Raw genomic sequence first — 18376 nt, 5'->3', positions numbered from 1 at the left:
ACATAGCAAAATAACATTTTAGATTATACAGTAAAATTATTATTTGCATAGGAAAAATGTTTTATTTACTATTCACTGTAAAAACAGGGTTTACTGTACAATAATAAAATCATACTTAAAAGTATATATTTTTTTCCAAAGTGAAAGCCTTGGTAAATGGTCTGAGGTTGTCTCCCCGGTGTCATAGCATTGCCTAAGCATTTGACGCCTACAGCTCTTACTGTTTTATCTCACTAAGGGCCAGATTATGAGTGGCACGCTAACAGTTATGCCCGAGCAAAATGGCGTTTATCTTGGCTGTTTGTGCACATCAGGTTTACTGCTCGTATTACCAGTTGAAAGTAAATGCGAGTGCGTGAGGGCAGTTGTGATTTATGCTAGAATGATTACAGCATGTTTAGAGCTCTGTTTTTAGTGACATTGTTTATCATTACCTATCAACATAGGAGTTTTCATATACACCGTCTTTGCTTCTCTTTCGTTTTAACAGCGTAGATCCCACTGCTTTCTCACGTTCACACCCTAGTAAGTACTAAGTGATTTTTTGACTACACAGGATTTAACACATTCCGGACTTTTTCTTTTGACTGTCATAATGAAGATCTAACTGCCATCTCACCTATACATATAAGTAAGCATTAAGTCTATGAACTCCTTCCTCCAATAATCTATATTTATTGATTTTTCAACTTATAAGGTATTAGTAATGTGATACCGTGCCAAGCATTTTTTTTAGTGATTACTAACATTTATTTTAGTGACTACCAATATATTTTTTGTTTGTTAATTCTGTTTTTATTTTACTATATTTTTATATATATTCTTATTACAATTATTAAGCACTCTCTTCCAATGGTGTTTTCTATTAGCAAAAGTTTATTATTGTATCATATGCTGTTATACTGCATTGGATTTCAACTGATTATTAATTTAGGTTTTCTATGTTATATCTGTACTCATTATCTGTGTCTTGTGCCACTGTGATGCATATGGATTGTTTATGCTGGTTGTCATGACACATGTAATTTGTTTCCACTCCCCTCAGGTGTTGCACCTTGTATAGGACTAATTGTATGGTATATATGGCAAGTGTTTTATACCTTTTGTATTGTGTTTTATACCTTTTGTATTAAGCCTGATGAAACAGCCACATTCCACAGTATTCCAAAAAAGATAAAACGGAGCTCAGGAAAAATATATATGTAAATCAGCATTTATTACATAAAAGCAGCATAAAAATAAAATACTTGCAAGTACAGACTGAGTGGTATGACGCGTTTCGGCCTAAGCCGTCATCAGATACCTAGGTAGCAACTGACACTTGTATCCTTTTATAGGCATCTGTTAACTTTCTATGTAACACCTGATGATAATTACAACAAACAGGAAAGATCAAAGTGTGTACCTTCCCAAAAGGTATTTAACCCTTAATCGTCCCATAGGAAAGAGGTAGAAAGAGAAAAGTTGCTTTACTAAAAATATAATTGTACAGAGTATGTATGTGTATATACACAGATAGATGTACTTATTTATAGTCATCTTATATTTTATACCTGAACAAAAAATTGCTATATATGCAAACTTTGTCAATAACTCTTACCTAAATTACCCTATCTCATAAGCTTGTCAAATTTATATACAATAATATATGTATAAGATGGGTCATCCTGATAAGTTAAAATAACCATTAAAGGGACTAAATGTAAAGTTAAATAAAACAAATGGAAGATAATCACTAAAAACCTGCTTATCGTTTCCATACATTGATTATGTCAGCTTCTGTATTGAAGCCATGGGGAAGTCTGGTAAATAAGTTGAAAATCCAAAAAATTTCTCTTTTGGACAAAAGTGTATCAAGACTTCCCCCTCTCAGAGGGCTCCTAACTTTTTCTATTACCATCCATTTAAATGTATTTACATGGCTGTCATGTTTCTCAATAAAATGTTCTGCCAGAGCAGAACAGGGAGTCTTAGAAGAAATGTCATTCAAATGCTCCCTTATTCTTACTCTGGCCTCCCTAGTGGTCATACCTACGTACTGCATGTGGCACGCCACACAGTGTACCAGGTAGACCACATATTTAGATCTGCAATTTGTGTAACCTGTCACTTCATACACTTTCTGTGTTGTGCATGATTGAAACTGTTTTGCTATCCATGCATGGCCACATGCTTTACATGTGTGAAGACCACATTTATAGTGGCCTATACTAGTAAGCCAGTGACTTTTACTCCTGGCTCTGTCTGTGACCATGCTGGGTGAGAGATAATTCCCCAAATTGCGATTTCTCTTAGGAACAAAAAGACAGCCTTGTCTTATTACATCATAAAGGTCTTTGTCTCCCTTCAAAATGGGTAAATGTTTCTTAATAATGCTCGTGACTTGTTCATATTGATTAGAAAAAGTAGTGACAAAAGTTAATTTTTTGTGATCATGTCGCCTCTTGGGTTTAGGTACCTCTAACAAGAGATCCTTTCTGTCTATTTCCAAAACCTGTTGAAAAGCTTTTTCTATAGTGTCATGACGATAACCCCTATTTACAAATCTGTCCTTGAGTCTCTTACTCTCCTCCAGAAAGCTACTCTGTTGAGAGCAATTTCGCTTTAGTCTGATGAACTCTCCCTTAATAATTCCAAAACCAGTATGTCCTGGATGTGCACTTTTTGCATGCAAAACTGTATTGGACTGGAGTGGCTTTCGATACAGCTCACTCTCTATTTTGTCCAAATTGCCTTTAAGAAACACATCCAAAAAAGCTATTTTATTGGAATTAGATTCACTAGTAAAACTTAGACCAACTGTATTGTCATTAAGGTATGTTACAAAATCCTCTGCCTGAGAAGCCGTACCCAAATCGTCTATATACCTCTTGTAAAAATGGACACGGCTTCTGAATGGATTCCTATCTCCATAGACGTGGGACAGCTCCCACCAACCCATAAAAAGGTTGGCGTATGAGGGGGCAAATTTCACCCCCATAGCTGTCCCACGTCTCTGGAGATAGTAATTTCCATTAAACAAAAAATAATTATGACTAAGGAGGAATTCCGTAATCCTTATTACATAGTCTTTGAAACTATCTTCAATATTGGTGAATCTATCAAGAAAAACACGGATTGCAACAAGCCCTTGGTCATGAGGAATAGCCGAATATAACCCCACAGCATTCACTGTGAGCCATAAAAAATCCTCACACCAACTCTTTTCATCTAGCAACCTCAAAAGGTGCTTAGTATCCCTCAAGTAACTGGGGATTAATTTGAGTATTGGCTGTAACAGAGAGTCGACCCATGTAGATAGATTTTCTAAGAGTGACCATATTCCGGAGACTATAGGTCTACCCTTAATATTCTCCAGGGACTTGTGTATCTTTGGAAGATGATGAAAAATAGGAACAACAGGTTCCAAAACATACAGAAAGTCAAAGGTGGGTTGATCAATAAAACCCTCCTCTCTTCCATCATCCAAAATATGATACACAAGTCCCTGGAAAACATTTGTAGGTTTACCATCCAATCTGCAATAAACCTCTCCATCTTCTAGCTGTCGTGTAGCTTCCTGTAAATAATCTGTTTTCCACATCACCACAATATTCCCTCCTTTATCAGCTTGCCTATATACCACCTGATCTCTGTCTACTAGTGTTTTTAAGGCCACCCGCTGTTTATAGGAGAGATTAGATCGGGTTCTCTGTGTAGATACTTGATTAAACAAACTTCTTAGATCTGTCTCCACCCGGTAATGAAAAGACTCTAAGATATTACCTCTTGATTTAATTGGATAAAAAACGGAAGATGGTTTAAAGCTCATACCACATTTTATTAAACCAAAATTATCCTTGTAGGTTTCCATTTCTAATTCCAATAGTGACATATGAACGCGTTGCTTGTTTTTATTTGTTTTAAATAAAGTAAGTTTTGCAATTACTACTTGCCGTTATACCATTTATTCTGATTTACACTTTGTCATTCGGTGTACCATGCTCTGGGATATTGTATCCTTACTCTTTGGAGTTCGAGTCACACTGGAGGTCAGTCTGCTGGGTGACTGTTTGATTCCAGCCTGCTCTATTTGCACCAAGTGGGGTGCTCTACTAAATGTAAGTGTAAAAATTCTATGCACCATCTCACATGATTATATACAGTGCTAGGCCATGTGGCGCTTCTGTTTTTTTCTATCCCCTACCTCAAATTAAGCAAAATACAGAAAAACGTTTATCACTTATACACAGAAAAACACTCATGCATATACAAACTCACAAAACACACACATACATATATACACTCACAACACACACACACATACATACACACAGCCTGTGTGTCTCGTGAAATTAATGCAAATCATTTTAGCTGAATTCCTTTTCCCTTACGAACAAGGTTGTGCAAACTGTTGAAGATATTTAGCCAAACAACACATACATTTGAAGAACAAGCAGAGATCAAAAGCAACCTCATACTGCCTAATTGCTTAATTAGCCCATTGTTGTACCAAGGACCCCTCCTGCTATCTCCCTATGTATAGTACATTATCAAATCTTTTGGAGATCCTTGAAAAAATGTAAGCGACCCCCCAGTTTAAGAAGTTGGGGTCTAGAGTATAGTCATATCTGCATGTCATATGGTGCAGGTGCTTTAAATCCCCCACATAATAGACTTCTATGGGCATGTGCAGTAGAAATCATGTCAGATATTGCTTTATCATAAAGCTGATGGTGCACAGATACTGGAATTCTGCATATAGTTCTTGGCTATACTAGTACTAATAAAAGTTTACAATTGGTCTTAAAAATGCTTAATTTTAGCACTGTATTTTGGATTGGGCTTGAGTGCAACATGTAAGTCAACATGTAACTCACCACTTATAATACAAGAGCAATGAGCGCGCTAATATCAATCCCTGAGATATCCATAAAGAGTATATGGCACACCAAAAAAGATGTTTTGGTTAAAATATTTTATCATTCAATTCACATAATATCAGATTGTGTGTTATTCTTTGTGCAAAGTCACACAACCTGCGCTATCCATTGTTTGCTTGAGGGTATAAAATGATTGCTGAATGTATAATTACCATGATATTATTATTATTATATTATAATTATTATTATATAACTGTCCAATATATTCAGTGGGGACTTTATTTTACAGGTTTTTCATAACAGAACAAAGTAAGATCGTTTTTAGTCTAGGTACTTTCTCAAAACCAGGTTTTTTTAGGGCTCATTATTTTGGACTGTGTAAAATCTGTACCATAGGGTTTGTACTGACGATTAAGGCTAAAAAATAATCGTACCTCTGAGCTGTTTCCTGCTTTCAAATGGTATCCAAACACAAGTTCTAAATTCACAATCCTTTCCTCATCTCTGTTTCCAGACCCGAGTTCCTAAAATCAATAATACATAATCTAATTTAATGTATTTCTTCATCTGGTACCTGTAAGAAAGCATCATAGGTACAATAGGAAGGAAATTTATTATATAAACTATTTCTGCTTTTCATCCAAGCCTAGGTAAAATTGCACTTTTCAACAATGCGTGAAAGCAGAGATAAGGAACCCATGTTAAAGATGCACACAAAGCAGTTGAAAAAACATTTATACAGAATAGTATCAAAAAGTTAAATGTTATTCCTGCCTATGTATGATAATAAACAACAGGGTTCTCTGGAAGTCTCCATTTATTACGTAATATGAAAAAATAAATAATATATCATTCAATTTTCAAATTAAAAATATGTAGGGTATACAAAAACTTTAGACTTTGAACTGTAATTTATATTGCCAAAAAATAGATTCAAATAAACAGTGCTCTAGCACTGACTAAAACTAGAAAGCAATTTAGAAAGAAATCTCATTGATAAAGTTTTTTCATTGGGAAAGTAATTTTTTAGAGTGTCAAATACAAATAAAGTAGAATAGTTTTTTGACACAAACCAATGAAAGTGTTCAGCTAGTTTGAACATTTCTATACATCATTACATATATATATATATATATATATATATATATATATAAATATATATATATATATATATATATATATATATACTGTATACACTCACCGACCACTTTATTAGGTACACCTGTTCAATTGCTTGGTAACACAAATTGCTAATCAGTCAATCACATGGCAGCAACTCAAAGCATTTAGGCATCTTGACGTGGTGAAGACGATTTGCTGAAGTTCAAACCGAGCATTAGCATGGTGAAGAAAGGGGATTTAAGTGACTTTGAACGCTGCATGGTTGTTGGTGCCAGACAGGCTTGTCTGATTATTTAAAAAACTGCTGATCTACTGGGATTTTTATGCACAACCATCTCTAGGGTTTACAGAGAATGGTTAAAAAAAAGATAAAATATCCAGTGAGCGGCAGTTGTGTGGAAAAAAATGCCTTGTTGATGTCAGAGGTCAGAGGAGAATGGGCAGACTGGTTTGAGATGATAGAAAGGCAACAGTAACTCAAATAACCACTAGTTACAACCAAGGTATGCAGAATACCATCATTGAATGCACAACAGGTTGAACCTTGAAGCAGATGGGCTACACCAGCAGAAGACCACACTGGGTGCCATTCCTGTCATTTAAGAACAGGAAACTGAGGCTACAATTCGCACAGGCGAAACACGTTGCCTGGCCTGATGAGTCTTGATTTGAGCTGCGACATTCAGATGGTAGGTTCAGAATTTGGCGTCAAAAAAATGAAAGCATGGATCCATCCTGTCTTGTATCAATGGTTTAGGCTGGTGGTGGTAGTGTAATGGTGTGGGGGATATTTTCTTGGCACAATTTGGGCCCCTTAGTACCAATTGAGCATCGTTTAAATGCAACAACCTACCTGAATATTGTTGATGACCATGTCCATCCCTTTATGATTAGAGTGTACCCATCTTCTGATGGCTACTTCCAGCAGGATAATTATTTGCAGGAGCCAAAGCGAATAGTCAGACGAGCCGAGTCAGGAGCCAAAGCGAGTAGTGAGACGAGCCGGATTCAGGAACAAGGAGAACAGCCGAGTCAGGAACAAGCCAGGGATCAGGAACCAGGAGGGACGTCAGAAAGCCAGGTAATACACAGGAACTGGAACTCACAAACAGGTCTGAGATAACGCAAGGGCAAAGCATACTGAACAGAGGCCCTTTAAATAATAAGTGATGACATCACAATTCTGAGACTGCAACCTGTCTCCCATGGATGATGTACACCAGTCTGGTCATAAAAGGGCGTGCAGGAAATCAGCAGCATCACACACTATGCACCAGAGTCAGCAAGAGAGGTGAGTAAAATGGCTGCCAGTAGTACATGGCAAATAAAGCAGGGAAAAAACCCTGACAGTCTGTTGTTTAACGGTCTGGTTCAGATGAAGATTAGCGGGTTACCCTTACTGTAATGGGAACCAAGGTTGCCTTCAAGATTGAAGCGGGAGCAGACATCACTGTTATGTCCCTTACAGCATTCATAAAACTGCCTCAACAGCCACAGCTGGTGAAAGTTACAACAAAAGTTCATAGTCCTGATAGCCGCATTGATTGTGTGGGGAAATTTCTTGCCAGCTGCGAGTACAAGCAGAGGAAATTTACCATGTGGGTATATGTAATTAGAAATGAAGAGCTTCCACAGCAGTGGAAAAATCCAGCATGAAATGGACCGAGAGTAGTTGAAAGTAAAATATAAACTTTATTAGGTATGCATTAAGAAACCTGTGAGTGTTCACAGTGAATCAGCCAATATCACAGCATAGATAGAGTCAGCCTAGTAGCCCAACATTACACACTCCAACATGTTTCGTGCTGCAACAGCACTTCGTCAGGGATAGTAAGGGGTTAACTGCTCAGCCGTCATACACATTTTTTGTCCAATCAGATACATGCACACAATATCAAAACCAATCGTAATACCTCAGGAAAGGCTGTCATGTTGACTATTCAAGTTGTTTGGATCATTCGCATTATCTGATTTTACCTTAGATGTGTGCAACAGGTGACCAGAGTAAAAACACAATCATTTGTAAAAAGACACCAAATAAAACATTGGATACTCGACTACAGATACTCATTTAGTACGGTTAGAACTCTTTCTGTCAATAATGTTGTCCCTACCCGGTCAGAATTAGCAGGATACTATATCTAGGACAATGTTATTCTCTTTTTTATAAATTTGTTATAAGTTCGTGACGGCAACTATCTTAGTATATTTCCCTAGTTTTATTTTATCAACAACCAATATGGGAACCCACTAGTGAACTTTATCTCTACCAGGTTGGGAACAGGGGACAGACCATACATATGTTCTGCAATCATATTCTCATATAAAAAATAAAAATTAATTTCCAAGTTGCTATTTTTAGCTGCACAAATTGCCAACGGGTCATGTCTCAATGTATATTCACAAGAATGTTTTAGAAATGATCTTCTGAACTATGGCTCTGAAATAGTAATGCATAGAAGGGGTCCGCTACCGGTTTTTTACTATCAATACAGTTTGTATACTAAATAACGCGGTTAGCCCACCCTAGTTGTATGAGATTATACTTTATAATCAACAGAGCCATTATAATCAACAGAGCCACTATGTATGTGTTTCGATATATACATGAAAAGGTCTTTTTACACATTAACAGAAAGATCTCAACACATAAAAAAAGACATCAGTGGCAGGTGTATATTATACAATTTTATTCATATAAATTCTTTTTCAATATTTACGGTATAACTGTATTTTTTATTAAAACTTTTTCATCCATTACTAAATGAGTATCTGTAGTCGAGTATCCAATGTTTTATTTGGTGTCTTTTTACAAATGATTGTGTTTTTACTCTGCTCACCTGTTGCACACATCTAAGGTAAAATCAGATAATGCGAATGATCCAATCAACTTGAATAGTCAACATGACAGCCTTTCCTGAGGTATTACGATTGGTTTTGATATTGTGTGCATGTATCTGAATGGACAAAAAATGTGTATAACGGCTGAGCAGTTAACCCCTTACTATCCCTGACGAAGTGCTGTTGCAGCACGAAACATGTTGGAGTGTGTAATGTTGGGCTACTAAGCTGACTCTATCTATGCTGTGATATTGGCTGATTCACTGTGAACACTCACAGGTTTCTTAATGCATACCTAATAAAGTTTATATTTTACTTTCAACTACTCTCGGTCCATTTCATGCTGGATTTTTCCACTGCTGTGGAAGCTCTTCATTTGTGAAATTGTTTGTTTGGCGGTTTGTCTTGGCACTTTCCGCCTCCAGCAGCAGGCAAACATTCTCCCCTTTGAACAAATACCAGGGATCTACATATCCGGAGGGCTTATTCCTGCTTGTGATCTACAAAGCTTTTTTTGAAGCCGGTACCTACTAAGGAAGCAATACTTAGCCCCTGCACCATAAGAAGATGGGTGAGTGAATGTTTTTGCCTTTAAGCATATTGGATTCTCATATATTGCTACATATTGTCTCAATGTACACACACCTTGTGGGACATTTCAATATCATATAACAAGGTCAGGAGTGATATACAAGGTATACAGTTTCTACTGTAATATTCATTTATATACATGAAAATATCTGTATAACCTTAAGGATACATTATTCCCTGACATACAAGAGATTTTACAATATACTTATCAATCCCTTGTTTCTTGCAAGAGACTTTAATGCAAGCATAAGGACATTGTTCAGTTTCTTTTATATATTTAATTAGAGGTCAGTGCGTTAACAACCTATTGAGCAGGAAAACAGCCTGTGGTTTAGGCCTTGTTGCCAGAGTGAATGAGATTTTGGAAGACATGTTTGGTTAATTGGGCCTACTGAATTGCAACCCAGTCCAAATATTACTTAAAAGTGATGCAGTCCCATACAGAATTACCACTCCTCATAGAATTCTGTTCCCGCTCATGCCTCAAGTGGAGAAGGAACCTCTGCGTATGAAGAATATGGGAGTTATTGAAGAGGTTGTTGAAGGAACTGATTGGTGTGCCCCCATTGTGCCTGTTGCAAAGAAAATGGGAAGGTACGCATCTGCGTAAACTTGAAAAGGCTGAATGAGGCAGTGAAGAGAGAGAGATATGTGCTGCCGACACTTGAAGACATAGCTCGGAAACTGGCTGGGGCGAAGTTCTTCTCTACACTGGATGCTTCAAGTGACTTCTGGCAGATACATCTAGATCCACAGTGCCGCAAACTGACTACCTTCATTACACCAGTAGGTTGGTTTGGCTTCTTCAGACTCCCCTTTGGGATATCCTCTGCTCCTGAAATCTTTTAAAGAGAGATAAGTTCCCTCCTATGGGACCACAAGGGCACGGCAGTCGTCATGGACGACATTTTAGTGTATGGGTCTACATTGGAAGAACATGATAAGAAATTGAGCTGTGTGCTGTAGACCATTAGAGAGTATGGGCTGAAATTAAATAAAGATAAATATCATCAATGGAGATGGCATCAAGCCGGACCCTGATAAAATCCTTGCTTTCAAACAGATGAAAAGTCCTTCTGATGTACACAAGCTGAGACAAATATTGGGCCTTGTGAATTATGTGGGCAGGTTCCTTCCAGATTTATCCATAGTACTACACCCTATCACAGAGTTGTTGAAGAAAGATGTTCCCTGGGTCTGGGATAGTGGCAGATACACTATCCAGGCTCCCGCTGGATGCTGCTGAAGAATCTTCAACGGAATCATATGTGAAAGTGTATGTCATTCAGTTCTGTCATCCAAATTCATTTAGTCAGGAAAGCTAGAGCAAATAAGAAAGGAGACACATTTAGATACAGACCTTCAAGAAGTTATTAAGTGCATAAAAGAAGGTTGGGCCGAGACCTGGGCAGCCTGGATGTCTTTAAGTTCTTACCAGTCAGAGAGGTCGCAGCTCACAGAGCTGGATGGTTTAGTGCTGTTCCAAGGCCGCATTGTCATTCCTGTTAGCATGCGGCAGGAGATGTTAAGCAGGATTCATGATGGCCACTTGGGAATTACAAAGTGCAGGGAAAGGGCAGCTATGGTGGTATGGTGGCCTAGGATCAGTTCTGACATTGCAAGCCACGGGTAACAGGAGCCTTTTGCTGGGAACGCTGGCCTACTGAGAGAAGGGAGCCCTTGATTTCTACCCCGCTGCCTGCAGGTCCGTGGCACAAGCTAGAACCAGATTTGTGCAAACTGCATGGGAAGAACTACCTAGTCGTGATTGACTACTTTTCCAGGTATTTGGAGATTGCACCCTTGAATGAGATCACCAGTCAAGCCATTATCACTCGTCTCAAAAGCTTGTTCGCCCGGTGGGGCATACCAATGGAGTTAGTGAGTGATAATGAAATGGAATTTGCTTCCATGGAGTTCAGTTCTTTAGCAGTAAATATGATTTCGTCCATTCTACGTCAAGTCCACATTACCCACAGGCCAATGGAATGGCTGAAAGGGCAATTCAAACAACCAAGTTCATTTTGAAGCAATCTGAGCCGTACATAGCTCTCTTGGCCTATAGGGCAACTCCCATCCAAGCTACAGGTTTTAGCCCTGCACAGTTGATGCTAGGACAACAGATCCGCACTACACTACCCTCTGTTGGTGTTTTCCAGCTAGCCCGCTCTGTTCCTCGGGACGAGGTCCTTAGGAGGGATTAAGAGGCAAAAAGGGGCTACCGATTCTTCTATGACAGAAAACACTTTCTGAGGCCCTTGCAGGAGCTGAATGTGTGCCAAAATGTGAGAGTTAAGCTGGATGATGAGAAGAAATGGAAGACGCCCGCTACAGTAATAGGACGATCTCCAGAACCAAGGTCTTATGTAGTCCTTACTGAAGGAGGGGCAGTCACACGTTGAAATAGAAAACATCTTCAGCCAGTACCTGAGAGTTTGGGACTGGATGCATCAGAGCCACAGCTGGTGGGATCCCCTGTTTTAAGAGGGGTAACTTCCCCTCAGCAAGACCACAGCGGGGATACTTCTTTGCTTCCAGCAGACTCTCAATCACCTTCTTCTGTATCAGAGGACAGTTCATGTAAAATGACGTCAAGTCAAGAGTTTAGAAACTACCAGCGCATTACCGGGATTAGCACTGTAGTTAGAGCAGTGACCAAAATAATGGGCAGAATAATCCCATGGTCACTGTGGACTAGGGTAGTCTACCCCGATGTCCAAGTCAGGATTGTATTTCTTGTTGTTCATATATATTCTCTTATAATTTGTTATTTGTTGTACACTAAACAAAAATATTTTTGTATGCTTCTTGTATACCTTGTTATTTGTTGCACTCTAAAAAAAATTTATGCTTTGTCCTTTGAAAAAAGGGAAGATGTGATGAGAGTGGGAGTGTGATGTCACCGGATGGAGGCGTGGCTTATAGCCGCTATAGTCTATGTCGCAGTTACTAAGTTTAATGTGTTGTACAAGCTGTATACTTCTATGCTCTGCAATAAAATAGTGTTGTACCTTCTATGCTGTGTCCTGCATCTCATGACACTTCTATTATCTCATTTGCTTTGTTCTTTAGGTATGCTTTGTTGAAGAAATATTAATGCACATGGGTGAGCCAATAACAAGGCATCTATGTGCAGCCACCTATCAGCAGCTCTGAACCTATTCAGATATGCTTTTCAACAAAGGATATCAAGAGACTGAAGCAAAATATATAATAAAAGTACATTGGAAAGTTTTTTAAAATTGCATGTTCTTTCTTAGTCATAAAAGAAAAAGAATTGGGTTTCATTTCCCTTTAAAAGAGTTGAATATGACAAGCCTTATCACCTGATAACTTTGCACTTTACATTAACTACCTTTACTACAATTAAAGATATTTAGGAGATATTTACTAAACAAATTAAGATAATGGAATAACATGGCCTATTTGTCATATCAGTTAATTAATTTTACAATTGCCTGATTGGATCAGCCAATAGAATGCGAGGTCAATTCTATTGGCTGATCCAATCAGCCAATCGGATTGAATTTCAATCCGATTGGCTGATTAAATCAACCAATCGGAATTTTCCATCTTGGATAACGTCAATATAATCAACCAATCGGAATTTTCCATCTTGGATAACGTCATTTAAAGGACCAGCCATTCGTCGGGTAGTCGTCGGCCGAGACGGATGTTCCGCGCCGGAGGTCTTCAAGATAGAGCCGCTCATCGCCGGAAGGATGAAGATAGAAGATGCTGCTTGGATGAAGACTTCTGCCGGATGGAGGACCACTTGTGCCGGGATTGGATGAAGACTTTGGCCTGGCTGGGTGAAGACGGCTCAAGGTAGGGTGATCTTCAATGGGGTAGTGTTAGGTTTATTTAAGGGGGGATCGGGTGGGTTTTAGAGTAGGGGTGTGTGGGTGATGGGTTGTAATGTTGGAGGGGTATTGTATTTCTTTTTTTTACAGGTAAAAGAGCTGATTACTTTGGGGCAATGCCCCGCAAAAAGCCCTTTTAAGGGCTGATAAAAGAGCTGATTACTTTGGGGCAATGCCCCACAAAAGGCCCTGTTAAGGGCTATTTGTAATTTAGTTTAGGATAGGGAATTTTATTATTTTGGGGGGCTTTTTTATTTTATTAGGGTGCTTAGATTAGGTGTAATTAGATTAAACTTCTTGTAATATTTTTAATTTTTTTTAATTTAGTGTTTGTTTTTTTAATATAGTTTAGTTTATTTAATTGTATTTTATTTTAGATAATTGTAGTTAATTTATTGATAGTGTAGTGTTAGGTGTATTTGTAATTTAGGTTAGGATTTATTTTACAGGTAATTTTGTAATTATTTTAACTAGGTAGCTATTAAATAGTTATTAACTATTTAATAGCTATTGTACCTAGCTACAATAAATACAAAGTTACCTGTAAAATAAATATAAATCATCAAATAGCTACAACGTAATTATTAATTATATTGTAGCTATCTTAGGGTTTATTTTATAGGTAAGTATTTAGTTTTAAATAGGAATAATTTAGTTAATAATATTAATATTATTAGATTTATTTAAATAATAATTAAGTTAGGGGGTGTTAGGGTTAGACTTAGGTTTAGGGGGTAATATATTTAATGTAGGTGGCGGCGGTGTAGGGGGGTCAGATTAGAGGTTACTATATTTAATGTAGGTGGCGGCGCTGTAGGGGGTCAGATTAGGGGGTAATACATTTAATATAGGTGGCGGCGGTGTAGGGGGGTCAGATTAGGGGTTAATACATTTAATGTAGGTGGCAGCGGTGTAGGGGGGGTCAGATTAGGGGTTAATACATTTAATGTAGGTGGCGGTGGTGTAGGGGGGTCAGATTAGGGGTTAATACATTTAATGTAGGTGTAGGGGGGTTCAGGAGTGGCGGTTTAGGGGTTAAACACTTTATTAGGTATTGCGGTGGGGGATTGCGGTTGACAGGTAGATAGACATTGCGCATGCGTTAGGTTTTTTTTGTAGGCATTTTAGGGAGTTACTGTGCTCCCATACTCAGCGCAAGGCCTGCTATGGTGCATTTTATGGCGAGGTGAAAATGGAGTAAGATTTCTCCATTTATATGTTAGTCTATGGGGAAAAAAACTACGTCCGACGGTGAAATATACATGCCGCATTTATATGCAGCGCTGTATATAGGATACCAAACTCACGCAAAAACCATCAGCGCCGGCTTTTGCGGGCAACGCTGCATATCGGATGGGGCCCTACATGTTCAAAATGTTATTGGGACTATCAAGATGTGCACTATATATTTCTTTGAGTTACCAAAAATGTTTAAAAACGTGTTAGTTCATGTGAGTCATATAGATAACACTGTGCTCACGCACGTGGAGTTACCTAGGAGTAAGCACTGATTGGCTAAAATGCAAGTCTGTCAAAAGAACTGAAATAAGGGGGCAGTTTGCAGAGGCTTAGAAACAAGATAATTACAGAAGTTAAAAGTGTATTAATATAACTGTGTTGGTTATGCAAAACTAGGGAATGGGTAATAAAGGGATTATCTATCTTTTATAACAATAACAATTTTGGTGTAGACTGTCCCTTTAACAGTGGATAATCTATACCACTGATGCTTAACACAATTCAATTAAGGCTATTTAGGGAATATTGTTAAATTACTTAAAACACTCTAAAACAAACACTCTATTTGTATATTTGTACAATAATGTTTATTAAACATGATTAACAATGTTTATTGTGCACAAGAAAGCAGTTAAACTGATTGCTGAAGTTAAAAAACAAAACACTTCTTTCAGCATTCTAAAGTTTATATCACAGATTGTACGCAGGTTGTATTACTTGTTTGTTTTTTTTCTTTGTTTCAGAGATTCAAATATGTATTGATCTTGAGCTGTCATAACAATGCAGAAAATGTTGAGTGTGTTAAACATTCTGGAACCATTCTTATGGAAAGAATGTTGGACAGTCTACAATGGAATATTTATGCACATGCAGTGCTTTCAGTTTTATGTTGGTTTACAACCATGACATATGTTGTGCTTAAAGGGAAATGAAACCCAATTTTTGTTTTTGATTTTAAACAACTTTTCAATTTACTTCTATTATCTCATTTGTTTTGTTCTCTTGGTATCATTTGTTGAAAAGGATACCTAGGTAGGCTCAGGAGCTGCTGATTGTGGCTGCAAATATCAGTGCATTCAGCTACTCCCAGTAGTGCATTACTGTTCATTTAGCAAAGGATGCCAAGATAATGAAGCAAATGAAATAATAGAAGTAAATTGGTAAGTTGATTAAAATTGTATTCTTTATCTGAATCATGCAAGAAAAAATGTGGGTTTCATGTCTCTTTAAAAGGACATACAGCTGTAATAAAAACATAATGCATTATAGCTTTTTCTTATTGCACTAGTGCTATATGCCTATACCCTTGTTTTAATTCTCACACAGGGGTTAAACAAGTAACTAAAGTCAGCTCTGAAGGGACAATACACAGAGGCTCCTAAGCTGAACATGACAGGTGATTGGTAGCTACATGCATATGACTCTCCTGATTGGCTCAGCAGTTGTGTTAATCTCCCCACCAGTAGTGCAGAACAACCTGACACAGGCAATCCAAAAACATTGCATCATTCTTGGCATAAACAGTATACTTCAAACTTAAAGGGGTATTCCAGCCAAAATTTGAAACCACGTGGGTACATTTCGGTATTAAACAGAAGCAATTTTGTAATATACATGCATTAGCAAAAAGGCTTCTATTAAAAGCTATAGTTGTTTCAAAAGTGTATTTAAGTATGCACCGTGCACCAGCATTTTAACCCTTTAAGGACACAGCTTTCAGTTTGCTCAATTGTTTTATGACGGAAAAATTCCGTCATATGTCCTTAAGAGGTTAAACACAACACTTGTTCAGAGAGCCTAAGGTGCTTGTACCATCTGGTAATGACTCAATTTGTTAATTGCTGACATGATACAAACCCAACTGATGATCTGAGCAGCTGCATTATTTAAAATGTGGGTGCAGTGAAAATGTCTAACTATGCTTCACATGCACGTGCAGAGAAAAATGTTAACACTAAAACAGTGATAACTCTTAATAGAAGCATTTTTGCCAATGCATGTATATTGTAAATGTGTTTCTATTAAAACATGCAATAAATCTTTGTGCATTTATATTTTGACTGGAATGTCCCTTTAAAGAAAACATAAGTGTTTAAAAAATAACTTATAAATTATGATACCAGTTCTTTATCTTCTGCCAAATACAAAATTATCAGTGAAGTGCTCTTGGGAGAGAACAAATCCCCAAAAATAAGATGGCTATAGATTTTGGATAATTTTTAGTCATTAGATAATCAAGCAAAAGAAATGCCTTCGGCATGAAAAAAAAAGCTTGTATTAACTTTAATTCCAAATCAAGGAAACTATAGTTGTGACACTAGACACTAGCCAGCAGTGTATACTCCCATAATACATTTGAACATTTTAGGTAAGTTAAAATGAGAATCAGCTGTTTTTAAAAGAAGCACATTATTACATTATTACATCACCTTTCAAATTAATTTGCAGAGCAAAAAATATAAAAATTAGCAAATTGACAAGAAAAATGATGACAATTTTTGTGATTACACATGCAATAAAACACTAACATATGGATCGTTAACCAACAAATGTACCTTAATTAGTGGAGGGAAGTGAAAAAGATTCAGGTAGTCATGAGTTAATTTTTCAATTGCAGCCTGTAAAAAAAAATAGATATTTTCATTTAAATGAGCACAGTGTTACCTAAAAGCAGTTGTGTACTTTTAATACATGTTTCTATGTTTGCTAAAAGTTATTAAAGAGATATGAAACCCCCCAAAAATATTTAATAGTTCAGACAGAGCGTGCTATTTTAAATAACTTTCTAATTTACTTCTATTGTCAAATTAGCTTTTTTTCTCGTGATATCTTTTGTTGAAAAGCAGGTATGTATGTTTAGGAGCCGGGCCCAATTCTGGAGCTCTATATGGCAGCAATTTTGCAGGAATGTTAACCATAGAATATTATAAAAATTAAGCACATTTCATAATAGAAGTACAGTACATTGGAAACTTTTTTCAAATGGTATGCTCTGTCTGAATCACAAAAGAAAATTTTTGGGTTTAATATCCCTTTAAGTTAGTTATAACTTATTAAGTTATTTATGATTCTTGAAATTATTTACACTGCTGTTGGTATTATCTGATATATATATATATATATATATATATATACATACATTAACATTAATGATAATGGATTTTATTTTCCAAGTCCATAACACACATTGAAACAAGTGTTGTATTGTTATACATTGTAAACCTTGTCTATTCTTATCTTCTTTTTTTCAGTTGCATAACTTGGATTATAATACCATTCATTTTGAGTGGTTTACCACGGATGTTGTGGCTCCAGGTTTATGTTAATATATCTAAACCAATAGACTTGTGAAAACTGACCTATTTTAGTATTATAAAGATTTCCATTGTGGTCTTATCAGAATGTCATATGATTTTTAGCCTGGACTATATATGCTCAGAATTATGGACTTTTGCTCTCACAACTTCTGTATCATGATATCTTCATTTTCTGTGGTTGGAACACAGTTTTATATAAGCCTTCATTGGTATACAAGATAATGGTGGTATTTGTCTTGGTGTCTTTAATAAAATCATGCTTATTCCATAACAAAGTCAGGATAATTGAAATTTTATTACAGAACCAATCCTATTATGCTAGTTTAAATCAAAATGAATAATTTAATTAGAGGAAAAGAAGCTTCTATAATATGATTTTTAAAATGGTAAAATGCTGACTCTGAAGACCAGTCAGTTGCATTCCAAATGTCTTGCAGTGATGAGCACAACTTCCTATGACAGAATGTGCTGAAAAAAAAAAAATCTGAAATCTCAGCTTGAGACTATTTCCATTTAACCCACCTTGCAATGGAGGTAGATG

General features: G+C 36.9%; 1 protein-coding gene across 1 annotated transcript in view; it reads right to left on the bottom strand.

Moving 5' to 3' along the window:
• Positions 1-18376, bottom strand: part of MAP3K20 (mitogen-activated protein kinase kinase kinase 20) — a 543230-nt gene that overhangs the window by 101931 nt on the left and 422923 nt on the right. Inside the window, exons 13-14 of the mRNA XM_053712840.1 lie at positions 17074-17136; positions 5297-5386 (exon numbers count right to left, since the gene is read on the bottom strand). Coding sequence (XP_053568815.1) covers positions 5297-5386; positions 17074-17136 — 153 coding nt within the window. The remainder of the gene's footprint in view (positions 1-5296; positions 5387-17073; positions 17137-18376) is intronic.

This window comes from Bombina bombina, chromosome 1 (genome assembly GCF_027579735.1).
Source record: "Bombina bombina isolate aBomBom1 chromosome 1, aBomBom1.pri, whole genome shotgun sequence".
NCBI lineage: Eukaryota > Metazoa > Chordata > Amphibia > Anura > Bombinatoridae > Bombina > Bombina bombina.
Note: the sequence above shows the minus strand (reverse complement) of the source record. Positions and strands in the feature narration are given on the sequence as shown.